At 34.2% G+C, this 26,910-nt stretch overlaps 2 protein-coding genes across 2 annotated transcripts in view; one reads left to right on the top strand and one right to left on the bottom strand.

Annotated features, from left to right (window-relative positions):
* Nucleotides 1-26,910, bottom strand: part of Lrt (Leucine-rich tendon-specific protein) — a 311,734-nt gene that overhangs the window by 94,977 nt on the left and 189,847 nt on the right. The window lies entirely within an intron of this gene.
* The window catches only part of LOC149411868 (lysozyme-like), a 44,698-nt gene continuing 42,178 nt past the window's right edge, over nucleotides 24,391-26,910 (top strand). Inside the window, exon 1 of the mRNA XM_089646528.1 lies at nucleotides 24,391-24,740. Within this exon, the coding sequence (XP_089502654.1) occupies nucleotides 24,557-24,740 (184 nt within the window). The 5' untranslated portion in view covers nucleotides 24,391-24,556. The remainder of the gene's footprint in view (nucleotides 24,741-26,910) is intronic.

The following is a 26,910-nucleotide window of genomic DNA, read 5'->3' as shown; positions in this document are numbered from 1 at the left end:
TTTGCTCGCCCAAACGTTTCCGGTTGCTGCAGTCGATAATGTGCTAATATAATGAGACAATTAATTACAAGTCCATGAAATTCGCTAAATACAATTCAATTCAAGATGCACAAAATTCTAAGTTAATGATTTGACTATGGATTGTTAGTTTTGTGAGTTATTTCTATGAGTAGGTATTTTCGGGAATAGCTAGAGACAAAACATGTGTTGCTTTCGATTGGTCTCCGTCCAAATCCCATCCATCAACGTGACCAGCTCGAGAGCAGCCAAATTGATGGTCCAATCCCAACACCTCCAGAAATTAATTGAATATCGCTCAGCGACAAATGAAATAATGACATGTTTTGCCTCCTGCCGGAGGGTGATGAAGGTGGGATGTGGGTCCTTGTTGGTAAATGATGATGTTGATGATGATGATGATTTAATAAGATTCATCTTATACCGTTAGGTACAAGGAGCTGCTCCGGTCCGGTGGCATGATAGCCTGATGTCAGGAACCATTTGGGTCACGTGGGTAGCGCGAGGTTTAGGTCGCGTCAACCTCCCCCAAATCAATGATGAGTTAAGCTTCGCCAGTATGCCGAAAGTTAGGAGTCCACTCTACTAACCTCAAACATAAACATATACTGAAGTGGTTTGCATCAGCAACGTCAGGAGTTCGGGAGTCCCGTGAACACCCCTCTGGTTTACGCTCGTAAGAATAATTATGAATTCAGCTTCAGTTTGTTCGCCTTCGCCTCTACAGTCACGTTACTCCAAATAGCTCCTGGCTCCAGTCTATACAGCTTCTCGTTCCAGTAGAGGTAATGACACATGTTTACCATATGTGCAATACAGAACATACTTCAAGTTTTTCGTCCACACTCAAAATAGTCATTTCAATATTTGATTTGAATGAGGGTATCCATCCGACATAACGAATGTTTCCGAGACGGGAGATTTTACCCCACTTTAAAGTCATGGTCATTCGCTCTATCGTTTGTTACCCTCCGTTCGCTTCAAATATCAAAGAATGGTAGAAAATGATATCCTCGACTTCCGGCGCTAAGGATCAGGGATACTGGAATCATCAGGTCGTGAATCTGAAATCATCCGATCTCCGTCAGCTCAAACGGTTTCAGTCGGAGTCAATTCCCAACCTAATTCTGGATGACTTCTCCTCCTATAGTGGGGTAAGTGTTTATAAAATTTGACAGAAAGGACGTCAGAAATCGCCGAGACAACTTCATATTCGTCACGATCCCTTCGTTCTGTCAGCGAGAAAATCCTCCTTATACGCCAGACAAGAATAGCATAGCCCTTATCCGCTTTGTTCCTTCGTCCACCAAGCCAACTCAAGTAGGAAAGCCCATTAGCAATCTTCGTTCCCTTCGATTTGAACTCCGTGAAAGCGTCCTCTCACCAGCTGAAAATACTCGAAACAGGGGTCTATTCAGGGTGACTATCTAAGGCTGGTCCTCCAACACCTTCGACAGAAACCGATGCTTTTACGGGAATAACTCAACCACACCTGAGCAGGGGAAAAGCCGGCGCTGCTCTACTGAAATAGACTTTATCTCGGTATCCAGGGTTATCGACTTTGCTAACACAAAAGTCCCTATTAGGCAAGCCAATCACAAATTTCGTTCCCTTCGCTTTTGTCGCTTTGATAAGATAAGACAGCCTACGTAAAATTCGTACACTTCGTCCCCGCCAAACTTATGAAAAATGAAAATCTCACTTGATAGAATAGGAATGCCAGACAGATGCATTCTCTCGGCGGCTAGCTTCAATCCGCTGCGTTATCCCGATTCAAAAATGAATGAAAATTATATGCTAACAGAGAAACCCCTGTAATAACTACAATACACCGTAGCCTTCACAAAGTTCGTAAAACGGACTTGGAAGTAGGTATTAGTGGTACGTAGGTATACGTACGTGGCTCTAATAGTTGAAATAATGGTGCGCTCGCGGCACACGGCTAAGTGAGAATGATGTTTGAATAAGTTATATTTAATTAAATATATTTTATGAATTCCGTATAACCTAATCGTTAAATATTATTACTGGAGAATTATTAAATCATTTTAAATTGCAGAAAAAATTGTCTAACTCATAAATAATGTCTATTTTTGAATGATCTAAAGCGGTTTCAGGGTAACCGCTCTTCGTCCTTTTTGTAATAGCCAAGACCCGGTCGGTTTCAATGCAATAGGCGATTTATGGCCTCCTTTGCAAACGGGTCCGGACTATTGTCGCAAGTTCTTCCGTTCAAGATTTTAACATAATTACCTATAGTACTCAAGTTAAATACCCTTACTTCAAAATACAATTGAATTATTTGGTTAACATTAGGGAAATAAGTGTTAATAATTAGATTATAATAGACTTACCGATACATCTTAGTGTCAACAATCCAAATAATTATAAAAAAACAAACACAGTCACATGTAGTAAAATACTCATGCTGTTAGAAAACCACACCTTCTACACTAAATGACTTTAGCCGTGTTCGCGTCCCGACGATTAATTCTTGTTGACGCGCTTCCTAGTTTTTACTGCCTCGACTATCTTAAAAAGCTGACCAATCCTGATTATTCCTGACCGTCTCCCAGACCTTGAAACTCTGACCCCCTTGACTCTATTTGATTGTCTCCCAACGCTTTCAAACTGACTATCTTGAACCGCTTTTTTCACCCTCGACTATCGACTTCCTTCTCCCGTTCTTCAACGCTAACTGTCTCGACCGTCTCCCCGCGCTTTCAAATCCAGACCCTCTTCCCAAACCAACCCCGCCTTTCGCCATATGCGATTTCTAATTTATGTCTCTTAAATTCTCAAAATTTTGTGTATCCAAGGACAGAAACGCACTAAAAGACCCCATCAATTATGAGCTCTAGAACCCGTCACATTAATTTAAATCGTTTCAAAACCAATAAATTGTTACTTCTCAAGTAAACTGTGCAATTCTTTGTTCAAAGGATGAAACTTGACCCTTCCAGTCCAGTGGCGTGTCGGCCTACCAGCATTTTAGCCTCTTTTCAAATTACCAACCTAATTCTAGGATATAGTAAATAATTATGATGTAATAGTTTTATTTTTAAATCTTCTTGCGAGATTTTAATTTAATTAGGTAAATTCCAAACTCGTCCTGTTAAAATGTTATTTACCTCGCTATTCATAATTATAATTCGTCTAAATCCTTAGAAAATTACGTAACTATATTTAACGGCGTATTTCATACATAGAAAGTCACTTAGTAGCATTGCTCAACCTAGTTGAATTGTTTCTTATTGATCTTGTTAGGGTTTTTTTTCTATCCGCCCCAAACTAAATTCGTCGCTACTCCACTGAATAAAATCTAAGAATCAAAACCACCCCGGAGGTCTCTGACGATACAATGCATGTTCCAAGTTTTTTCCCCACCATAATAAATCTAAGCACTTGTTTTAAAATCAGTTGTCCAACATCTGGTAATTCCCTATGTCGTGAGACCAACTGAAAATTTCTTTCCCACCATAATAAATCAATAATAAAAAAAAATTATCCCAGGGCAAGTCCATCACAAATGGTATAGTCGCAAAGCAAAACCAATCGTACCGATTGCATCACTTTTTGGGAATTTTGTTACATATTTTCCCTACATTAATGTTTCCTGGATCTGTTAAAATCTCGTTGATAATTTTTGTTTGGTTTAAAATACAATTTTCTTGATCTTTGTAGAACCGCGGATTAACAACTGATAACGAACACTATTTTTAATGAAATAATTTCTTGGGAATAGTTTGCAAGACATGTTGACAAAGCTCACCATACAGTGAACGAACCCAGCAGTAGGTATAGCAGATAATTATTATACATAGTATAGTCTGTTCGGTGGGCTGTATAATTTCACAGTGTCTATCAGTGTTATAGGCATGGAGGCGTAATGAAGAAATTTCATGCAGGAATAGACTATAATATTCTGTTGCATGTTAATCCAAAGCTGTGGTTCGTCAATAGATTTAGATGGAGTTTCAATAAACGCCTACGATGTTGTTCCCACACTTATGAATAAAAAATATAAAACAAACACCCTCTTACTAATAAACGTATTTCAAAATTTACATAACTGATCCTAAGCCCTTGAATATACATAAAATAATATATGATACAGATCAAATATTCAACAGCTCTGACGTACTAGATATACGCCAATTATACGTTAAAACACTACTAAACTACATTTTTGACAAAAAAAAAAAAAAAAATTTCAACATACACAAAATAACACTGACCAGTTAGACAAGCGTACAAAGAAAACATAAAAACTCCGACGGTAAATTCAAACTTTGGACAAAGACACTACCAATACCATGCAATTAAAGCTTTCAACAGTTTAAAACTTGAAATTAAAATTGAGGAAAATAAAAATAAATTCACACACAAAATAACAAAATGGATTAAAGAACAAAAAAGACAATATTACCAAAATTTCATAGCATAAAATAAAAATAAAACCTACACGTAACACACAAAACCAATATAAACACACATCACTCACAAACACACAAGATTATTTTCAATGTACTATTTTTTAATTTTAAATAAATTATTATGTATTTTTAATTTTAAATGGATAATTTTTCTGTAATGTATTATGTAGTTTATATTTTTATATTATAAAATGAAGGCCTCAGCTCGGGCCAGCCACCCAGTGAGGCCTACATTACTGGAAAACTTGAATTGTAAAAAAATTGTACCTAATAAAAAAAAATTTAAAAAAATAACATGAAATTTGAAATACTGTAACTAATATAAAATAGGTTAGAGATTCATAATTGATGCGAACAACACAACATATACTAAACGCTTTGGGTATTGGAGCATAAGTATATGAATATACTTCCGACAGTGGTGTCTTTGCGAAACATCACTGAGAGACAGTTTTGTCTTATTAACGCCTAGGTAATGTCACTAGCGAAAAAAATAGAACAAATTCCTATGAGGCGCGAAGTTGTATTAAAATTATTCATTTTCCGTCAATGATAAAAACATATTGATAATAATAATAATAATAACAGGATAACGAATTGCGTTCAGTTCTCCGTTAATTTATTGAGTTACCTGCATTTGCCCTTCTTTCAATATATAGCCTTCCCATCTCCCGTTAACATACTTCTTAAATACTCAAATTCATTCACCTGCTCCAAGTATTCCTCATTCACAACTGTATTGCTCATTCTTTTCGTGCTCTCTCTCTTTCAAACACTATTACTTTAGACTTACTTACATTCATCATTAACTCATTCTTCAAACATACTTCTTTCATCCTAGACACGAGAGACAGTAGTTCTTCTATACTGTTGGCAATCAGCACCGCATTATCAGCATACAACAGGAAACATACTTTCAGTTTACTCAAAATCGCGCCCAATCCCACCTATTCACCCACCTCACAGGGTCGCAAAGCAGTCCTTCTAAAATGCGGGGTACAGTGTTTACCACAAAGTTTGAAAACCCGTAAACCATACTTTATGCTTTACACATTACTTCAAAGTAAGAGATTTACACTACAGAGAATGCATTGGTGCGGAAGTAGAGAATTAATACTCTGAATTGGTACTTTCGGTTACACGCGCTCAAAGCAATCTGCGCTCTGCCTTTGAGGGAAGAATTCTGTTAAATCGAATCGTTTTGTCTATTCGAATGTATATCTTGAAAGGAATTAAAAATATCAATCTGCATTGTATTCTTCAAAAATCAAGCATTTTGTGAACACGATAGGGAACTTCGAGGGATTGGATTATCCTTAAGTTATGTTAATATTATTATGCACAATGATATACTTATCATTTTTAAATGATGTTAAAGGACGTACCTGACTTTACTTTAACAAGTGATCCTGACATCATTTGGAATAAATGAAGTTTTGGTCTCCAGTGGCATTTTTGATGATTTAAAAAAAAAACTAAAACATAGAAAATTAGCAGGTATGGTAGATAGACAGCTAGGGTCGAAGACAGGTAAACCAAAACCGTTTAGAGCCAGTTTTACTAAGTCATAACCAATTGGGAAATGTTCTGTGGGTGGTGGTAGTGGGGAGGGAATGAGATGCTCTCAGCATCGCCCTGGTGTAAGATCATCATTCAGAATTGAAATGTTGCTTAAAATGGCTTTAACCGTGTTTATTGACCAAATCTGAGTAGCGAGGTACATCCCCAATCTTCATCTTCTCATATCCTCTCCCTTCCCATTGCCTTCAGCCTCACGATATACTCCTATTAGGGATACAAAAGTCTCATTGGCTCCAGATTATTGGGGGCAAAACGTGCGGTATTAATACAAAAAAAAGTTTACGCAAAATATTTCCAACTGTCCAGATAAAATAAAGACATGTTATTTTCCTTTCCGACAGGAATTTAAGATCAACCTAACTATTTCCAGCTGGCTAAATCACCACCATGGGCTATGATTATATTCGTAGTAGAAGAATAAGGTATATGAAGCAGTACAATCTCTCCAACTGGCATATTTGAATTTGCATAAATTTCCAGGAAAACGAAAAATAGAGATCGCAGTGTCATCGCCACAAAGTCCGCATGAAGCGTTGATTAAATATCTGCTACTGAACCAAAAAAACACATAAAAGTGTTCATTTTTCAATTTAAATCTATTGAATCATGTAAGTGATTTGACATTTTTCAGGTCAAATCACTTAAATGATTCAAACTATCGCTATCAGGCTACATATCTATAAATCGACTGCATTATTTTATTTATACATTTATGGACATATCTATAGATTCCGTATAATATTAATAATAAGAGTTTATTCCAGAATGTACGGAGAGGTAGTACAATGCAATACATTAAATATTTTAAAATAACAATAAAGAAATCACACAAATAATAAGAATAAGACCAAATAACAATGCATAGACAGGCACTAAAAATTTCAATGAAAAAGATTAAACACAAAAATGTGTGCAAGCAGCCGTTTATGGAGGATATTTGAACATCTCCCACCTCTAGAAAGTCATCAGGTGGACTCCGTACATGCAACCATTGCAGTGATGATTGTGTTATTTGATTGGCGTAGTCTTCCATGTGCTTCCCAAGTGGTTGCGGAGAAGCGCTCTGAAAGAGTGCACTCGTCCCTCCAGGAACTTCCGTATATCATTTGTGATTTATAACATATTTTTCACCGGTTGAATGTTTAATTTTATAATCTTATTTATTATTTTAAGGAGGGGTATTTTCTGTGTAATTGTACATGTGTCATGCGTGTAACTTCTTTTATAAATCCAAAACACGTACTTGTTCCACCATTGTTACTACAACAAATGGTTTATTCTACTGTATTGTATACATTTTACGTTAAAGCCCACCAGGGCGTAAATAAATACATTATGTCAATACTTTTGATAAGATTATTCTTGATTACAGATACAGATTCAACTTGAAAAGAAATAAAATCTTCTCAAGCTCCGGAATAAACACCTTTTCCCCGTGAATTGATTACGTAATTGAAAAACAGTGTTTGTTACTAGAGAAAACACTGTTCTTTGCTTAACAAAGGCTAATTTCTTTAGTGTTTTGATCCCTGGGTAAAAATAAAGATACCTTCATTAAAGGAGCAGAAAATTAAATTAATTTAGCGTACCAAACGTTCAATTATTGGATGATTAATGAACATCGATAGGAGAAATGAATTTTTTTATTTATTTTTTTATTTATTTATTAAATAGAATATAATTACATTTAATACAATATAAGATATGGGTAGTCCCACAAAGCTGTGACAATCAGCTTGTTTGTAGGTTCTACCATTTAATGTTATAACATAATACACATTAGCTTAAGTTTAAATATTAATACCAATATAATGTTTAGGATAGATAAACGTTTTGTTCATTTATTAACCACTTTTTTGTCAGTTTAGGGCAGGGTTCCTAATTATTTTTTAAGTTGAAGTTTTCGTTAATTTTTTTATAAATCACTGGTATCAAATAGTCAAGTGTTCTGCTACCATACTTATTTAATATTAGTGGAATTTTTAGGCCTTTTTTCAGTAAATATTGTTTTGTGACTATGCACCAATGACTTTTTGCACGCATTTTCTCCTTCATTATCCATAATTATAATAAACCAGAGAAGCCCTTTAATTGGAAGTAGGCCCTCAGAGCCATACAGTAATTTTAAGTTGTTTCTTTTTTTGTAAATGCTAGGTTTACCATTTTTTTTAATTATAGCAGTTTGTAAATTTTGAATGTATTTAATATTAATATTACTCAAGTGTCCCCAAGTTCGAATTCCATATCTAAGTATTGATTCGACCATAGAATGATATATAAGTTTGAGAGTGCATCGAGGCCAGAGATGTGCTTTATTTCAAATAAATCCATTTCAAATGGAAATGCAAAATGCAAAATTGGTATTTTCCATTTTGCATTTTAAATGATTTTCTCAATGCATTTTCCATTTTAAATGCTTTTTTGCAAAATTCTTCGTACTATCTCCACTCATTTTTTTTCATAAGCCCCAAATATCAGTCGGTCCTCAACCTCGCTATGAGAGATAATTTACATTTGTCACGTTGCTCCCTGGTAGGAGCCCTGGCAATTGAGTGATACCATTACAAAAAATACTGAACATGGGGCCATGACGCTGTAATATTAAATGTTAGCATAGCAGATAGCAGTTTCTATGTTTTTACGTTGTCAACATTAGACCCGCGCAAATTTTTTGTTGTTTCATAATCTGTAACCGTGGCGTTTTTGGATTTACCATCATGTAATATGTTTGTTCAACATTGATGTCCATTATTAAATGACAAAATTGTTTAAAAATTCCATAATTATTTTAATTGTTTGACCTGACAAACCATTTTGCATTTTCAATGCATTTTGAAAATAGGTATTTTGCATTTTGCATTTGAAATGCTTTTCTAAAAACCATTTTTCATTTTGCATTTTCAAATGGAAAGGTTTTGACCCATTTCCATTTTGCATTTCAAATGGTTTTGGGTACCCATTTTGCATATCTCGGATCGAGGCAATACAAATTTTAATTTATAAAAATTACTCGCCAAACATCGGAGCTGGTTAAAAATTTTGGTCACAATTTTGTCCCATTTAAAGTTACTGTCTACGTGATTATTGATTATCAGAATGCAAACCTTCGTATTATATACAGTTTCGTCGAAAAATAATCGATTTATTAAATTTCACAGAAAAAAAATTCGGTGAAATTTAAAAATTTTCAACTTATGCATAATCGAACTGGCTTCCTTGTAAGAATGTTGTACAGTGTTGAATAATTCCAATCGAAAAGGAAATAAGGAAGACAAGCGATTGAATCTCCAACATTGATTATTGAGTATCGAGTAACACTATAATTTCTATGATAAAGTTTGTACATGATGTAAGTATAAAGCATAATGTAAGTATAAAGTATAATGTAAGTATAAAGATTAATGTAAGTATAAAGCATGATGTAAGCATAAAGCATTATGAAAGTATAAAGCATAATGTAAGTATAAAGCATAATGTAAGTATAAACCATTATACCTAGCTCTCTCATTAAAAATTATGGCGTATTAGATCTATCAAAAAAAAATTATATATAATATATAAAAATGAAAAAATCTGTCATTTTTAATACATGTAGGATAACGAAAGATTTTTTAAATATTTATGTTGAGGGATCAGTAGGATTTATAGGCCCTGTTATGAGTTCTACCGAGCCGAACCCTCTCATATGAAAATATCTGGAGTCGGTGAATTATTTTCCCATTTGATCTCTGGTGAGTTGAAGTGTTGTTCTTGTATTGTTTTGTATTTATTTTGCTTATATAATGCACTTGCATAATGTTGATTGACTAGATGATCATTTGTGGAAAAGTGTGTGGAAGGGTTTAGTTTTTCATATAGGGAAGATTTAACCCGGACATAAAATTGGAAAAGAAAAAAAAAATAAGTATAAAGCATAGTGTAAGTACAAAGCATAATGTAAGTATAAAACAAAATGTAAGTATAAAGCATAATGTAAGTATAAAGCATAATGTAAGTATAAATTTAAAGATCTCACAGTCCTACTTATTAGGGAGAACTGTTCCGAGGAGGGCTATAGACTATAGACCATCTTTTTGTTCTTTCAGACGTGTTTTTATGTTTGTTTTAAATATATTAATTTCCTTTATTTTTTGTTCGATTTGGCTGAGCATTTTATGTAAAGTTTTGAAGCGTAGAATTTTATATTTCCTTTATTATCAAACTGGGAGTAACCAGTATATTTTACCTTATTGCCCTGGTTAGTTTCAGTTCTCGCCGCCCGCTAGTGCAGTCGCTTTAATCTCGCTCCGGAGTTACAATTCTCAAACCTTGTAGTACTCCCGAAAATAACGAAAATTTTCGCTTTTTTTAATATTTTTTACATATACGTTATCAGTATCACTATTTACAACACAACAGTGTATTTCTTTTGTTTAAAAACGGGCTTTTGCCCGTTTTTACGAGTGTTTTCCGTACTACGCAGTACTTTGTCGTATTTGCGTACCCGTTTTTGTGTTTTTTCTTTCTATTTAACAATATAAATTCAGTTATACGTTCGATCCTCTATCGCCCATACTTTTCCCGTTAAAAAACAGTGATTTTGTGATATTCCTTTGTGAAAATAGTGTTTTTTTTTTCTCCAGGGCAGTGACCTTATTGTTACCATGTTTTTCTCTAGTCTTTTTCCAGAACTCTCTAGAACGTTCTAGAAGCTCTCGAGTAAACATTCTTCTGTGACGTCACTTGTTTACAAAATTCTTTCCTTTCTCACCACGTGCTATTTTTTTTTTTCAATGGATTGTTCTAGAGCGTTCTGGAGCCTTCTGGAATCTTCTAGAGGCTTCTGGAAGCTTTGTTGGATCAATCCTAAATACTTTTTTTTATATTTATTGATTTTTCTTTAAAACATTTTTCGATATCCAATTTTGACATTTCTTCATATGTATTGACATTTTTGAAAAGTTTTTTCCCGACTTTTTTCCCCATTTTTGGGGAAAATTTTGTAAAATCTGGGGAAAAAATATTTTTTCCCCATTTCTTTTTTTTTTCCTTTTTTGTCTTTTTTTCCCTCTTTCTTTATAAATGGCGTCTAGTGAGGGTCCTTCCGATGATTCGGACAGCTCCATTGGGAATTCTGCGATTCCTCCGAAGAGTCGTAAACAATTGTTGAAAGAAATTGAGGATATTTTATCCACCATTCCGCCTACTGCTGGACCTTCTAAAGCCACAAAATATAAAAAAAAGTCCCATAGGGATATTGTTACAACTGAGGCAGACAGTGAAGCAGGAGCTGCACAAACTACTGCCCGGCATATTCCGACTATAGCTGATAACCAGGAAGTGCCCTCCGCTGCTCCCTCCACCACTCCGACTGCTGAAAATAAAAAACGAGCTGAAGCAGGTACTACACAAACTACTGCCCAGGATACTCCGACTAGAGCTGATAATCAAGAAATGCCTTCCATTGTTCCCTACACCACTCCGAATGCCGAAAATAAAAAACGAGTTAGGTACAGTGACTCGCCTGGCAATCAAGAAATGAAGGCAATTCCAGCTCTGGAAAAATGCCAAAAAATTCGTGTAATAATCTCAGATGGTAGTAACAAGCTTAATAAGGCTGATAAAAACTTGCTGAACTCCACCCTAGATGACCTCATGTCGGACATTACTCGTCTGATGTTGGAAATGAACACTCTCTCGACAAGAAGTTCTACCATAGACGAGATGTTGAATGCTCAATCGGCCATTACAACTAGGCTAGACCTGCTCATTAACTCTCGATCAGTTCCTGCTCCTACTATGCCACTACATAAGGAGACTTTCTCCTATGCTAACGCTGCTGCTAACCTGCCTGCTTCAAAAAAGATTCTGGTGAACGGTCATGAACGACCAATTCCTCAGAAACCGCTGACTGTCCTATTCTATCCTCAGGTGCCGGAGGGTAAAACTTCGGAGGACACTCTGAAGAAGCTTGAGAAGGTTCTCAACCCTAAACAAGATGACTTCCAGATTGTTCGGTCCCGCAAAATCAAGGGTGCTGGCATGGCTTTCCAAGCCAGAGACAAAAAAGGATTGGAGAACATCAGGAAGGCCGAAGCGAAGCTCGCTGCAAATGGTCTTAAGATGATCAATCCACTTGGACGCCTTCCCAAGATTGTCTTATACAATGTCCCTAAAGGAGAGCAATCTGCAGACCAGGAGCTCTTCTCTGAGGTCTTTACCAATAATCTAGTAGGTCAAACGACGCTTTCTCTTGAAGATCATCTTAGAACCATGCGGCGAGTTTCGCTTTTTGGCAAGAGAGACACTCCCACCATGAACATGGTGGTTACATGTCACCCGTTAGCCAGAAAAGTTCTCATAGACAGCGGTATGTGCTTCCTTGGATGGAATGCCTGCCGTACTCGGGATTATACGGGGGCAACCAGGTGTTTCAAATGCCAACAATATGGGCACATTAGTAAGTATTGTCAGCAAGACAATGAAACCTGCCGTCACTGCGCCACTTTGGGGCATAACTACGAGACTTGCCCTAAGAAAGCCCTTCCCGCTGTCTGTGCCACTTGTACACGTTTCAAAAAACCTGCCGACCATCCCACAGGGGATAGAGATTGCCCTGCCCAAGCTGCTGCAATCAATGTACAAGTGAGGATGACAGACTATGGTTCAAGTTAATCTTATGGCACTGGCAACTCTACATGTTTCTTGTTTCTTCTTTCTAGCATATACTTATCTACTTTTATAGTAATCCAAACAATGTGTTTCATATGTTTTTATTTTTACTTCTTTTATCTAATTCTCTTATTCTTTCAGGTAAAACTTTATGATTGTTAAATTGTTGACTTTATATTGTTTATTGCGATCTTAATTTTCATCTACTTAATAGACACTAATGTTTTCTGACTGTATGTTTTTTTTTTTTCTTTTTTTTTTCTTTTCTTTTTTTTCTATCTTAGATCTTGAAACCATTCAGACCAGAACTGAACTCCATTGCTTGTTTTGTGTTGTTTGATATCCCCATAAGGGGTTGTTCACGGACCTAGTCCCCGCATAAGCTCACTGAAGCTCTAGCACTTATGGAACTCTGCCAGACATCTGTGCCACCCCTGAGGGTGGTTGTGGGTCAGAGGGAAGTCCGTGCTGACCTGGGTGCCTTCCGCCCTGCCTCCGACTTCCTGACGCTTTTCTCCCCTAGGGTCTTTAGGGTTAATCCCTATCATCCCATATACTTTCTTCTGGGCACCACCACGAGGTCGGCTTAAGGGCGCGACACTTGGACCTGCATTTGTCTTCCCAACCACCACCAATCCATCCTCGGGACTGCCAGCTGCGAGGCATTGAACCACTTTTCTTTTGTGTTTTCTTTTTCTCTTGCTTACAGCTCACCTGAATTCGGTGACCACACGATATTCGCGATGGTTACTGATCATGTATTTTTTTTCTTTTTTTTTCTTATTTACCATGTACTTCTCATCTCTTTTCTCTACTTTAGGTTGCTGATACTTTGGTACAATATGTTCCTCTTTCTTTTTTCTCCCTTTTTCGTTCTCGTAAATAGACTGTGAATTCTACGCTTTCTAACTTTGTCCTGATTTTCTATGTTTATTTGTTCTTGTTTTAAATTTTTGAGAAGTATTCATTGATCATAACACCCATTGTAGTCACTCATCTGTAAGCGCTTGCATACCGCTTCCTAACACCGTATGCGGGGACATTGAAGGTCTAACTTCACTTTAAATTGTAGAGCCGTTTATTCAAAAAAATTAGATTCTTGCGAGAACTCCGAAGGGGTGACCATAAGTCACCTATACCGGGGTGGGAAAGCGGTGGGTAACTTCAATGCCCTGGTTGAGTATTTATGTTGGGCAGTGGAGTATTCAGATACGTTTTTTGTTTGTTTTTAAAATGAATAATATTTTTGTACATTGTAAACATGACAGTTTTTAAAATATTTTTTTTTCTATCGGTGTACTCATCGGAACTTTCAGCTTTGGCAATTTAGCAGGTGCTTGCAATGAAGAATAAAAAAGTAAATAATATTTTAAATTGTAGAGCATTTACCAGTCCCCAGGAAAAAAAGCTTATAAAATCCATACATTATTTAACTTGACCTAAAGTAAACCGAATCTAACGTAACGTAACATAGCCTTCCTGAACCAAACCAAATCTAAGCTTACTTAAACTAACAGACCTTGGAAAAAATTAATATCCAACTACGAGTATGTCTACCAAATGTTAAAAAGCGTATCTACGCTGCCCACCGTGTGAAAAACGTGACGTTTAACTAATCCGCCATTGAAAGAACGACAGGCGACAGGATGGGCTTAATCGCTGACATCTGACGGAGAAATTTCGAAGCTCTTCGCAAAAATAATGACATCGACGAAATATTTATCCGGTCAGAAATATCCATACTTTTGACCGGCTTCGATTGGCGACTAAAAGGTTTGCTAAAATTTTTTTATGTAGATTTTATTACTATTTTTGTCAACCTTCATTATCGATCCATTTAAATAATAATACTAATTATTAAAATTTTATTAAATCTCTTGTAATATATATAAAGATGGGTGTCTGTGGCGGGCGGTCGGCCGCGTGGCGTTAACGGGCAGGATTTTATTTTATACAAATCTAGAGTTTTATTCCGAGATTGATTAAATATCGCGATTTTTACATTTAAAACAAGAAAAAAGATCTATGTCTACAGTAAATTTCGAAAAACTCTGCGTAAAATGCGTATATTTCTTAATATTTTCGAGTAAAAGCCCCGAAAAATGACGTTAATAAATTAATGAATAAATTATGGAAAAAGAAAAAAATACTTTCATAATGTGTCGACGCCTCGGTCAGATTTAAGCCCAGAAAAAAATAATTTAAAGGCTTATGAAAACTACTTTTAAGTTCAAAATCTTTTACTTACGAACCCATTTTCGGTTATGATTTTATTTTATAATGTGGCAAATTAAGTTATTTAAAAAATGATCGAAAAAAAATTAAATATTTATGCCTAAACATCCACAAAATAAAATAAAAGGCACTTTTTGGACATGATTTTTTCTTGCATCACGGCGGCCGGCATAGTCCAGTGGTAACGCATTGGACTGCCATTCCGAAGGTCGCGGGTTCGAACCCGGCGTGCGCAAATAAATTTTATATGATTAATTTGTGTTATTTCACAATTAATTAATTAAAATAATATATAGTATATTTGAGGCACGTTCCAGAGTGGAAGATACTACCAGTATCGCCCTGGTGTAAGACCACCATTCAGAATTGAAACGTTGCTCCAAATGGCTTTAGCCGTGTTTAGTGACTAGATCTGAATAGCCAGGTACTTCCCCACCTTCCTCTTTCCCTTCCCCACTTACCTTTAGCCTCACAACATCCCCCAATTGGGGATGCCATAGTCTCACTGGCTCCAGACGGGAGCAGTTGGGACTCTTGTGAGGTATTCACTATAAATTTTTTTTTTTTAAAATCATTCAAAACAGGCGGATGGTGTTAAGCGGGAATTTAAACCTTATCGCCATATACGTAAGGGTTGTTATTGATAGCGGCTCAATTTAAAATATTACACGACGTAGTGCATCGCCTTAATAGATAGATTATTATTATTGTATGATTATTTGGTAATCTATTGCTATACTTACGTTAATTATAATCTATTTTATTCTCTTTTCGTCTAATCGGCTTCATTAATATCGCTTCATCCTTTTTTTTTCAATTCACTATATATCAGGTACAGATGTTGTGTCCATCAAATTTGAGATAACTTCGTCAAGGGATTCTTCATCTTCGAATATTGTATATTTCAAGGAGATACATAATATTATGATGAATTTTAACTGCTACTAACCTAAAATTCAATATTGAGTGGTACCACATTATTCTCTTTGAGAGTTTATGAGTGGTACCACATTATTCTCTTTGAGAGTTTAGAATCTCAAGGATGATGATTTTTCTTTTACTTGCGACGGTAGAGTAACACTTTATTTAAAACATGCAATCTTCTCAGCACAGTTTCTCTTAATGACGTGTTTATAAAACACTTACTACCCAAGCTATTAATATACAGTTACTAAATATAACATTTTTTTGTATAACTGGAACTCATAGTTTCTGTAAACTGTAAACATCTGTAAAATGTTTGTACGAGAATAGAAATAAAATAAAATAAACAAATTTTATAATAAAACAAAAAAGAAGAAACATTTTTCCAGAATGTCTGCAGGAGTAGTGCATTGCAATAAATACCATACTTTAAAATCACAGACGAATAATAAGAATACACAGACAGGCATTGCGGAATGGAACTAAACAATGTATGCAAGCAACCGTTTAGGAAGGATATTTGAACATCTCCCTTCTCCAGAGGGCTGTCAGGGGGGACTCCATCGAGGCAACTATGGCAGTGATGAAAGTTTTATTTGACTTGCGTAGCCTGCGCCATAAGCTTCACATGTGGTGGCGAAGAAGCGCTCTGAAAGAGTGCACTCGTCCCTCCAGGAACATTCCCGTAGCGCTGCAGTATCTCGGTAGGTGGAATAGTTGGCGATAAGCATTATTTAAAGCGACTTTAAGCTTGTGCCATTTTAGTGTAATCAACCCAGAGTTCTGACGTATACAACGAAGTGCAGAATACGTTGAATAGTATCCCTTTTGACGTTTGTACTGCAAAAGTGAAAACAGTAAATAAAGGCACATATAGATACTTGCTTTACAAACAAAACAAAAAATCTTTTAAATGACGAGGGACCTCAACTAAGACCAAGAATTAGGACTGACTTTGACAGCCTCCATGGTTGAGGGGCTAGGACAGAGGTTCCCAAAGTGGTCTATATGGACCCCCAGGGGTCCATATCAGCATGCTGGGGGTCTATGTCAGCGAGAAAAAAATTTGGGGGTCCACGAGATTCAAATGGGGGTACATACGAGCAGACCCCCATTTACCTCAAGTCAACATTTAGGAGTTCCGTAAATGACACAATAGACCAATCACAAATATAATAGACTGAGAAATTACTTTTTTGATATTTGTATTTTTGTATTTCGTAAAGTTGTTAATTGAAGTATATAAATAGAGTCTACGTTCCGTTTCTCGTCAGAATTAATATATTCAAGCAAAACATTGCACATTGGAAGCCGCGAATTTTCCTAGTTCCCCAACTTGTTTTTAAAAACGTCCAGGGTAATAATGACGTTCAACATTTAAATGCACTTCACACAGACTTCAAAACTAAGTTTGAGGACATTTTTACTATGGAAATGCAACGTTGAAGAATCGGATATCATGTGAAAATAAGAACTGACCGGAATAAGCACTGACAAAGAACTTAAGGGGCAGTTCTGTAGGGCTAGCTACAGAAAGAAATTCCCGTTGCTTATCCTGCTTCATTTTCATTTGGTGTAATACCTCACAAGGGTGCCTCTGTCTGCACAATGTAAAGACAGAACAACTATACCGCCACCCGGTTGTTGGGCAGGCAAGGGAAGGGAATATTTTAACAAAATAAATAAATGATCATCACATGGGACGTTAATAGTTTTAGGAAAATTCAATATTTGGGTCTATGGCAAAAAAAATATTTGGCAAGTGGTCCATGGGGCAAAAAAGTTTGGGAACCTCTGGGCTAGGATTTCAGGATTGCACAATTTATTCATTTAAAATAATATATTAAGTGTAAGACCGCCATTGACTGTAATAGCCAGGAACCCTCCACCTTCATCTTACCCATCTCGTTCCCCTCCACACTTTCTTCAGCCTCACAATATACCCCAATAACTGATACCATAGTCTCACAGGCTCCAGACGGTTGGAAGCAGTAGGGACTATTGTGCAGTATTCGAATAAAAATAAAAACAAATAGGAGGCCAAATCCTTTCCTGGAATACATCGTAATTATATATTTTTCGAACGATTGGGGATTCCTTAATTATGTGTCATTTTCATTGGAATTCCCAAAGTATTACATATCCTTTATCAAATCATTGATTAGAGTTCTTCATGAAATAATTAGTGTGTTTTTTTTATAATAGCGTTGCAAAGAATGAGTTGTACTTTTAAACTTGACTGTATTACCTAACAATTATATTGTGATTTATATCTAAATTACCAACCGTAAACGGGGAATCCCTCTTTTTATAGACCAATGTGCAAATGCAAAATACATAATTAAAGTAAGATGTAAATACCAACCTATGTGCCTACATCAGTATATGTATTGTTTTCCTTGTCGGACGATGTTTCAAAGATAAACAAAGGTAAATTTATTTTTACAATAGAAAAACACCAACCATTTTACATTACATATTTCTTCATTATCTATATTATTGTCGAAATCTATATTATGTGTAATCAATTTTATTCTGTAATTTGTTGTATTTATTAATAAGAAAAATGTCAATTGTGTATGGCTAAGATCTCCCCTAATGGGTGAAAGCCAAAATAAAGAATAATAATAAAATATAGTTATGTATTTTAGTACGTAAGGCACAACATTATTTTGTTATTAACACAAGTATAAAGTGTAAAAAAGGGAGAAGTATAAAGTAATTAAAAAAGTAAAAGTGTAAGTTAAAATAATATTTAAAGGTAAGAAAAAAGTTTTAAAAAAATTAATTATTAACAATGATCATTAGCATGGTAATTTCGACGAGTGAATACGGCACAAGAGCCCCAATTGCACCCAACCGTCAGGATCCAGTGATACTATGGCATCCCCAATCGGGGTACGTTATGAGGCTTAAGGTAGAGGGGAGGGGGAGGAAATGGGAAAGAAGATGGTGGTGGAGCAGCTGGCTAATCAGATATGGTCATTAAACACGGCGAACGCCTTTTTTTAGCAACATTTCAAATCTGAATGGTGGTCTTACACCAGAGCGATACTGAGAGTATCTTCCTCAAGGAGGACTCTTGTGTTTTTACTTACCACGGCAGTTTATATTATTTGTGATGATATAATGCTACGTATGAATAAGACGAAATTTCCGCTAGCCAAACTACAAATTACGGGAAAGAAATAAAGCAAACGTTTCGCTGAAATTTTGTCCTCTTTATACACACTAAGAATATACATATTTTTGGCTTGTATATTCCTCTCAAGATGTACATCTGAAAAATTCGTTTTTCAAAATCGGATACGTGAAAAATATTTAAATTTCAAAGAAATTAGCATTTATGGAAAGCCAATATCCTTCCACGTACCTACCTAAATATAGCGTGCAAAGTAACGTGTATCCATGACTGACGAAACTATAATAGACTTTAACGTATTTCATAAAAATTATTCGTAACCTCTCCATTGTCCTATTTTCATAAAAAATAAGGTACCTATAAATGTATTTCCATAAATTTCATAATAATTATGTTATGTAAACGATATGTAATGATATGTAAACGACAACATGTTCCGTATCCGTTGTATTGAAATGTACGTTAGTAGATGTGTACATATTATGCAGTAAAAAGAATACACGTACATGCTGAATAGCAAGTAACTAATACATTTATAGAGCACAGTGCAATGTAGAGACTAACTTACTGACAAACTAATCATCACGCTATTAACTCGGCACACACTCCTTGCATCATTCGCATTCATAAATCGCTTTTTACATACTTTTCTGTTATTCTGACCCTTGACATGGTATATTTCTAGCATTTGTTCACTTGATCGTGCCATATTTTCCTAGGACGTCCCCGACTTTTTTTACAATTCCCATTTGCTTGACATATTCTCCTTACACGGAGAAAAATTGATAATTTAGTAATAATTCGTTACAGTTCTGTACGAATCATTTCACAGGAAACATTAATAATGTAAGGCTATTTTCAGGATATCTTATAATTTACTTTATTAACGAAAAAATATTTAAATTATATTTAAATATTGAAGACAATATTAGTGATTTTCTGATTTTTCTGTTTCAGATTTGCGTTTAAAAATCACTAATATTGTCTTCAATATTTAAATATTATAATTTGAGGTTTTACTCAATAAGTTATTCCGAAAAATAATAATTCATTTCTAGACTTGCAGAAAAAGTCAATAGATGTCGCACATTAAAAATAAAAACAATAAGATAGGTTTATCTATAAGACGCTGTCTAGGATTGCATTTAGTTCGGGTTGAATCTTGCGATCATACATAAAGATAGTTGCCAATAAAAATGTGCGGTGAAAAAATGAAGACAACGTTGGTAGTTCTTATTCGAAGTATGATACAGTTAAAAGTGACCGATGAGGATAGGGTCCCATTAGCGCAGTTGGTAGAGCATTGTCCCGGAAAGACAAGGGTCCTGGGTTCGAGTCCCAGATGTGACCGTTTTCTTTTCTGATTTTTCTGTTTCAGATTTGCGTTTAAAAACCACTAATATTGTCTTCAATATTTAAATATTATAATTTGAGGTTTTACTCAATAAGTTATTCCGAAAAATAATAATTTAAATTATACATTCGCATATTATCACAAAGTCTACACTACGTAGTAATGCAAAATCATGTGTTTTTGGTTTGCAAATTTGGTCGCCTAGAAATGTTTCAGATGCTTTAATTAAATACGGCGAGTAGAATACATCATGGACTTTGAAATTATCGTGTATTTTTAAGATAAGTCTTTTTATAAGCCCAGAAAAAAATAATGTATAAGGCCTATGAAAACTGCTTTAATGTTCAAAATCTCCGACTTATGAATCCATTTTCGGTTATAATTTTATTGTATAATGTGGAAAATTAAGTTATCTATAAAATAATCGGAAAAAAATTAAATATTAATGCCCGAACATCCACAAAATAAAATAAAAGTCACTTTTTGACCATGTTTTTTTCTTGCATAAATCAAAACAGGCGGATGGTGTTAAGCGGGAATTTAAACCTTATCGCCATCTACGTAAAGGGTGTTATTGATAGCGGCTCGATTTAAAATATTACACGACGTAGTGCATCACCTAAAGTAACAGAGTATACGAATACAATGCAATTATTATGATTTTGGACGGATACCTTTTTAGGAAATTGTAATAAAGAATAAATTATCAGTCATCAAATTTTGTGCGTATATTATATTGTTGTAGTGTATTTTTCGCAGTATCGTCATAATATCTTATCAAGGCAAATCGAAAAAACATCATAAAATTGATGATCTTGCCCACATCTTGATCCTAGTTAGTACGCTTAGATCAGCCTAGATTTATTGCTAATCTCTACATAGTCTACATTTTCACATGATCATTGATTGTTTTACCATAAATATGACTCAGGGATCTCATTTTTACAATATACAGTCGACTTTCATCCTTCCTATGTTACATACTCGTAGTTCCATGCGTCACAATCAAACATTATAGTTGGTATCAGTACTCCATTATGGAGAATCTGTTCCCTACCAAGCGACAACTCTAATTTAGGAATTTTTTGTTTTTAATGAGTTTTGTTACGTATATATACAAATGTATATTGTGAATAATTAAAAACTGATTAAAAACAAAAAATGTCTAGAAATTGTTACATAGTGAATGCCAAAGAAATAAAAAAAAAAAAAAAAAACTAATTTAGGAAGATTAATTTTAATCAAATCTCTGTTCTGTACTGGCCAGCTCATTGCAAAATTTGCTTTTTCCTTTAAAAAATGCATCTTTATTAACAAACAATGTGCAGTGTTTCCATTGTCATACTTGCGTGCAAACCAGGTATATAAAAAATACCTAATAACACTTTTGTGGCCTGTCAGGTAAATATGATCCTGAAACAACAAAAAGTAATTTTATAAAATTTACTTGCGCACGCCGGAATTTGAACCAGTGACTTCCAGATTTGTAATCGAGATCCTTACCCCTCAACCATGTTTTCACGTAGAAAGTTATTGCCAACATTACTTAATAGCTGTTTTATTGTACGCCGGTGTAACTGTTGCTACAAAAACTACAAATACGTTGTTTTTTTTGTTACCTACACAATCAAACACAATATGTACCTATATAAGATGTAAGTATATTAAAGAGTACAATGCTATAAGCGCTCAGGTAGATAATGAGTTTAAATATACATAATATTATGATGGACTAAGTTCAGAGGAAGAGTTACCTAGTTCAAATTTGACCAAATGTTCAAAATTTCAACTGGAAAAAAAAGTTTAAAAAAATGTTATTTTCATATTTATTTTTTAGAACAGTTTTCAATAAGAACATTTTAAGAATTATCAACTAGCATTTTCAATAACAAATAGAATATCAATACAACAAAAGGGACAAAAATAGTTTTAAAAGGACCAATTACAATAATTATTACTAATCATACTAATTACGGTTGTCTGTGATGTGCGTTATTTATTCATGGGTGAAAACTTCCAGTTTGAAATCTGGTTCAATGAACTTTAATTTGCTTCGAATTAAAAAGTGGTATTTTCAAAATTATTTGTTGAATTCATACAAGTGATAAACTATAACATATATGTTTTTTTTTAAATTGCCATTTTCAAAATTGTAAAAATTTTCGAGAATTCGGACCTTCACATGTTTTTTTATGAATCTGCGCTAGTACTTTACTAATTTTTGTTAGGTTGGTTTTATAAAATAAAATTTATTAATCATTCGGAAAATTATGTTATTTGTTCACAAGAAGTTTTACTTTCCTAAAAAATTGTTGTATTTACCTGGTTGTTTTTTTATGGATAATGTAAGCTTCTTATAATCATAGCTTAATTGCGTTGGTATAGAAATTACAAAACGGAATTTTGTGTAAACAACCCATAGATTGTGGAGGTGATCCCAAAAGTAAGGAATCCTATTTTTTAAATACACGGTGATAATTTTTTTTTTTTAATAATTACATATTTTTATGCTATAATCGCGATTTCAGTCGATGGATTTTTGTAAGCGCTGTGGTAATTTTTGTATACTCATGTCATACCAGCTCGATGCCATGTCATTGAGGAAGAGTCGTCTGTGGTCTTACGCGAGAATTTGAGAACCAAACCTTCCAATATTTTTGATATTTTAATTGCATATTGAACAAAAAACAATCATTTTTCCGTTATATTAAAAAATCAGAGCCCCTCACTTTTGAGATTGCCCTCTAGCTAAAATTTTTCCAACTTCAAATTTGTAGTGGGAGACGTAAACCAATTATTCAAACAGAAGGACAAATTTTGAGAACGTTAATATTTTTGTTGTTTTTCCTTTTCAGTTAGCAATTTGACAAATATTAATTTAGGAAGTATGTTGTTTTGCATGTGGGTGATAATACACGATTAGTGAATTCGACTGTACTTGATCCTAATCTGTAGAGGATCAGATGAAACCTTACAAATTATTATTACATTAATATACGAAAAAAAATATTTTAAAACATTTTAGGAATTGCGATGAATTGAAAATCTAACGACTATTTATTCAAACACAGTTTTGAATTAATATGAAGTGTTTACACAAAGAAAATTTACGTGAATTAAAACTTTAACGATGTGTGTTTAACATTTTAACGCTTGAGTGAAAATTTACGAATTTTATTTTAAACTTTCTTGTAAAGGCAATTGCGATATCAAGCAAAAAATATTTCTTATCTTTTGCTGATATAATAAATTAATATTGTACAAAATTAATACTTATTAAACTAAAAAAATAGCGACATTGTTTGTCAAATATTTTTTAAGCATCAATTTACATTTTTGAAAATGTTAACTTGGCAAATATTTTTAATTTATTTAAAGTGTTAATATGTTTGATGAACTGTCAATTTGCAAAGAAAAGTTGTATGATCAAAAAATTTGTGAGGTAAATAATTCAAAATAAAGACAAAATTAAAGACAATAATTAGATAAAAGTAATATATCGAGTAATTTTACTATCATACATTTATATTAAAATCTCTTTTGAAACTTAAAAAAAATTGGTTTGAATGAGGATTGGACCTTCCTACCCGAGAACTGGAGTGAACAACTATAGAAACTTTGCCAAATGATGATCGGGTAAGACCGACATTTATTTCTTATATTACCTAATGTAATGTCATCCGATTTTAGAGAAATACGGATATGTTCACATGTGGGTCCGCGTTGCTACCAAAAGTTGAAGAATGCCGACTGTCAGCTCGATCGGATAAACAGAAAATATAAGAGAAAATTGATGCATACATATTTTTCCAAGCCCTTTGTTTTGTCTTTTTGCTACGCAATTTTTTACCTGTGTATGTAATACAAAGCCTTATCAGACCTACCACGGTACCTACATCTATCTAGTGATACAAAAAATACATTTTAGTTATTATTTACAAACTTGCTTACAGCTTGAACGTCTCCAAATGTCAAAACAAACTCGACCTTGTACCGTGTCTACCGATAAAATCTACTCCGTATGAACTAGCTCGCTGCAGTCACTAGTCGCTAGTCGCTAGTCCGTATTTAGTATGTCCGCACCGCTCCCGCTATCAACACGCTGCACTATCACAACACCACGAACGTTGCACAACAATTATTACGGCACTTGTAATCATCACATGGTATAGTCATCGTCATCATCAGTACGGAGATCAGTGATTGGTGACCGCTATGTCGCAAGAACGCTGCCCGCGCCGCTCGCCGCTGCGAGACTTCAAGGTGTTTATTGTTTTGGCCACGCTTGTGGCGGTGGCGTTTTTGACGCCAGAAGCACAAGGGAAGGTATATTCGACCAGATGCCATCTAGCGAAAGAATTGCTAAAGATGAAGTTTCAAAGGACTTTCATCAGTAATTGTGAGTAACTTTTGAATATTTTATTAAATGTTGTAATTACACTGTAAGTGAAACAAATAATACGTGCATTGATTTGGCAACTAATTTCATATCAACTCCCGGTTTCGTAATTTAACATATTTAAACTGAACATTCTAATAGGTAAATATTTCAAATCCGCAACACTTGTAAGAGGAACAGCTTTGCGACCTTTTTCACAAAAACTTAATTTTGAATTTGATGCCAAAATACTAGTCAAAAGGATAGCAAAAATCTAGTACGAATGTGGCCTTTATTTTTAAATTAAAAATAAATTCGTTTTTCATGATTTAGGAATCAGCTTTTGTATTTATGTGAGATATTGACAATTATTTAAGAAATCATGTTTGCCCTACCTGCTATGTAAATATCACAGAATAAAGAATAACACTAGAAGTGTTTCCTTACAATCGAGAGGAAACAAATTTTTCGTTTAGCCCAATAGCCCAGCCTTCCATATCACTTATACTAGCCTGACATCGCATACCTTTATCCCATTTAAATTTCGTAAGCACAGTTTTGTGTTGGAAAGTTATCCCTCAATGAGGCAAATATTTGGAACACGAAACACGCCCACAAGGCACTTCTTGTGTTATTCTTTATTCTATGGTAAATACGATGAAACATAAAATAAAAAGAAAAAAAAAAACAATTGGCTTAAATTTAAATTACAATTTCACACAAATTTGTCATTAATAAATTAAAATTTGGAACCAAAAAAAAAGCTTTTTGAATATCATTTATTTTTATTTCACGTTTAATTTTATTTTCACGGTACGTTGAGTAAAACATTTTTTTTTTAAATTACCTTTAACTATTTAACAAAAAACTAGCAACAAATCATTAAAAATAGATATTTTGGTGGCCTATATTTAAAAATTAAAACAGACAAACAAATAAAAATAACTCCCAACCTACCTTTTGATTAAAAAAATATTCGTTTTGATAAAAGAATAGTTCGGTGGGGATACATACAACACTTCAGGACAAACTGATCCCTAGATTCCCAGAAACCTCACATACATTTTCGTTCGCAGAATTTCCTCTCCTTCCTTTCTTTTAAAAGTGCCCTCAAACAGCATCCCCAAAGATGCCATTAGCATTAGCCGCGAGGGAAATTATAAATAAGTTGGTACTGAAATCCTGGATTAAGTTTGTTATAAAAAAGTACCAAAAATAATACATCGTTTCAACTTAATTACTGAACGAAAATATATTTAAAACATTTCAATTGTAAAATAAAACATTTAAAAATTAAAATTAATAATATATGTAATTAGTATGGCAGCTATCTAATTTTGCTTATCAAGAGTGTGGTGGAATTATAAATATTTACCAAGGATTTAGTTTTGGAATAACAAATTGTATTATTTATTTATTGAAGACAATATTATCGATTTTTAACCGAAAATTTGAAAAATTTTATTTCAAAATTTATTTATTTATTAAGACATACACGTACACAGTACAATAAGAAACAGTTAAGGATACTATTCGTTATTACATAGTTGTAGTACCTATTACGTATGTCCATAAAATATCATTACGTAATTTTTCCTGAGATTGTTATAAAAGGAACGAAGTGTGTGGATAGATAATAATAAATGAATTAAAAACAAGAATTATAATAAAAAATTAAAAATTTAGGCGTATTAGATCTATCAAAAAATTTATATATAAAGATGCAAAAGTCGGTCATTTTGAATACATGTAGGATAACAAAAGATTTTTTAAATATTTATGTTGAGGGATCAGTAGGATTTATAGGCCCTGTTAGAAGTTCTACCGAGCCGAACCCTCTGATATGAAAATATCTGGAGACGGTGAATTTTTTTTTCCCATTTGATATCTGGTGATTTGACGTGTTGTTGTTCTTGTATTGTTTTGTATTTATTTTACTTATATAATGCACTTACATAGTGTTGATTGACTAGCTGATCATTTGTGGAAAAGTGAGTGGAAGGGTTAAGTTTTTCCTTTGGGGAAGACTTAACCCGGACAACTAAATCGGAAGTTTAAATATTTAAAAATATATATAGTATTCTTGCGGCACGTTCCACAGTGGAAGAAACTGATGAAGATCGCCGTGGTGTAAGACCACCATTCTGAATTGAAACGTTGCTTGAAATGGCTCTTGCCGTGTTTGGTGACC

Source organism: Hesperophylax consimilis, chromosome 24 (genome assembly GCF_061612785.1).
Source record: "Hesperophylax consimilis isolate HC1 chromosome 24, BYU_Hcon_1.0, whole genome shotgun sequence".
NCBI classification, from domain to species: domain Eukaryota; kingdom Metazoa; phylum Arthropoda; class Insecta; order Trichoptera; family Limnephilidae; genus Hesperophylax; species Hesperophylax consimilis.
The sequence above is the reverse complement of the archived record's forward strand: the minus strand, read 5'-3'. Positions and strand labels throughout refer to the sequence as shown.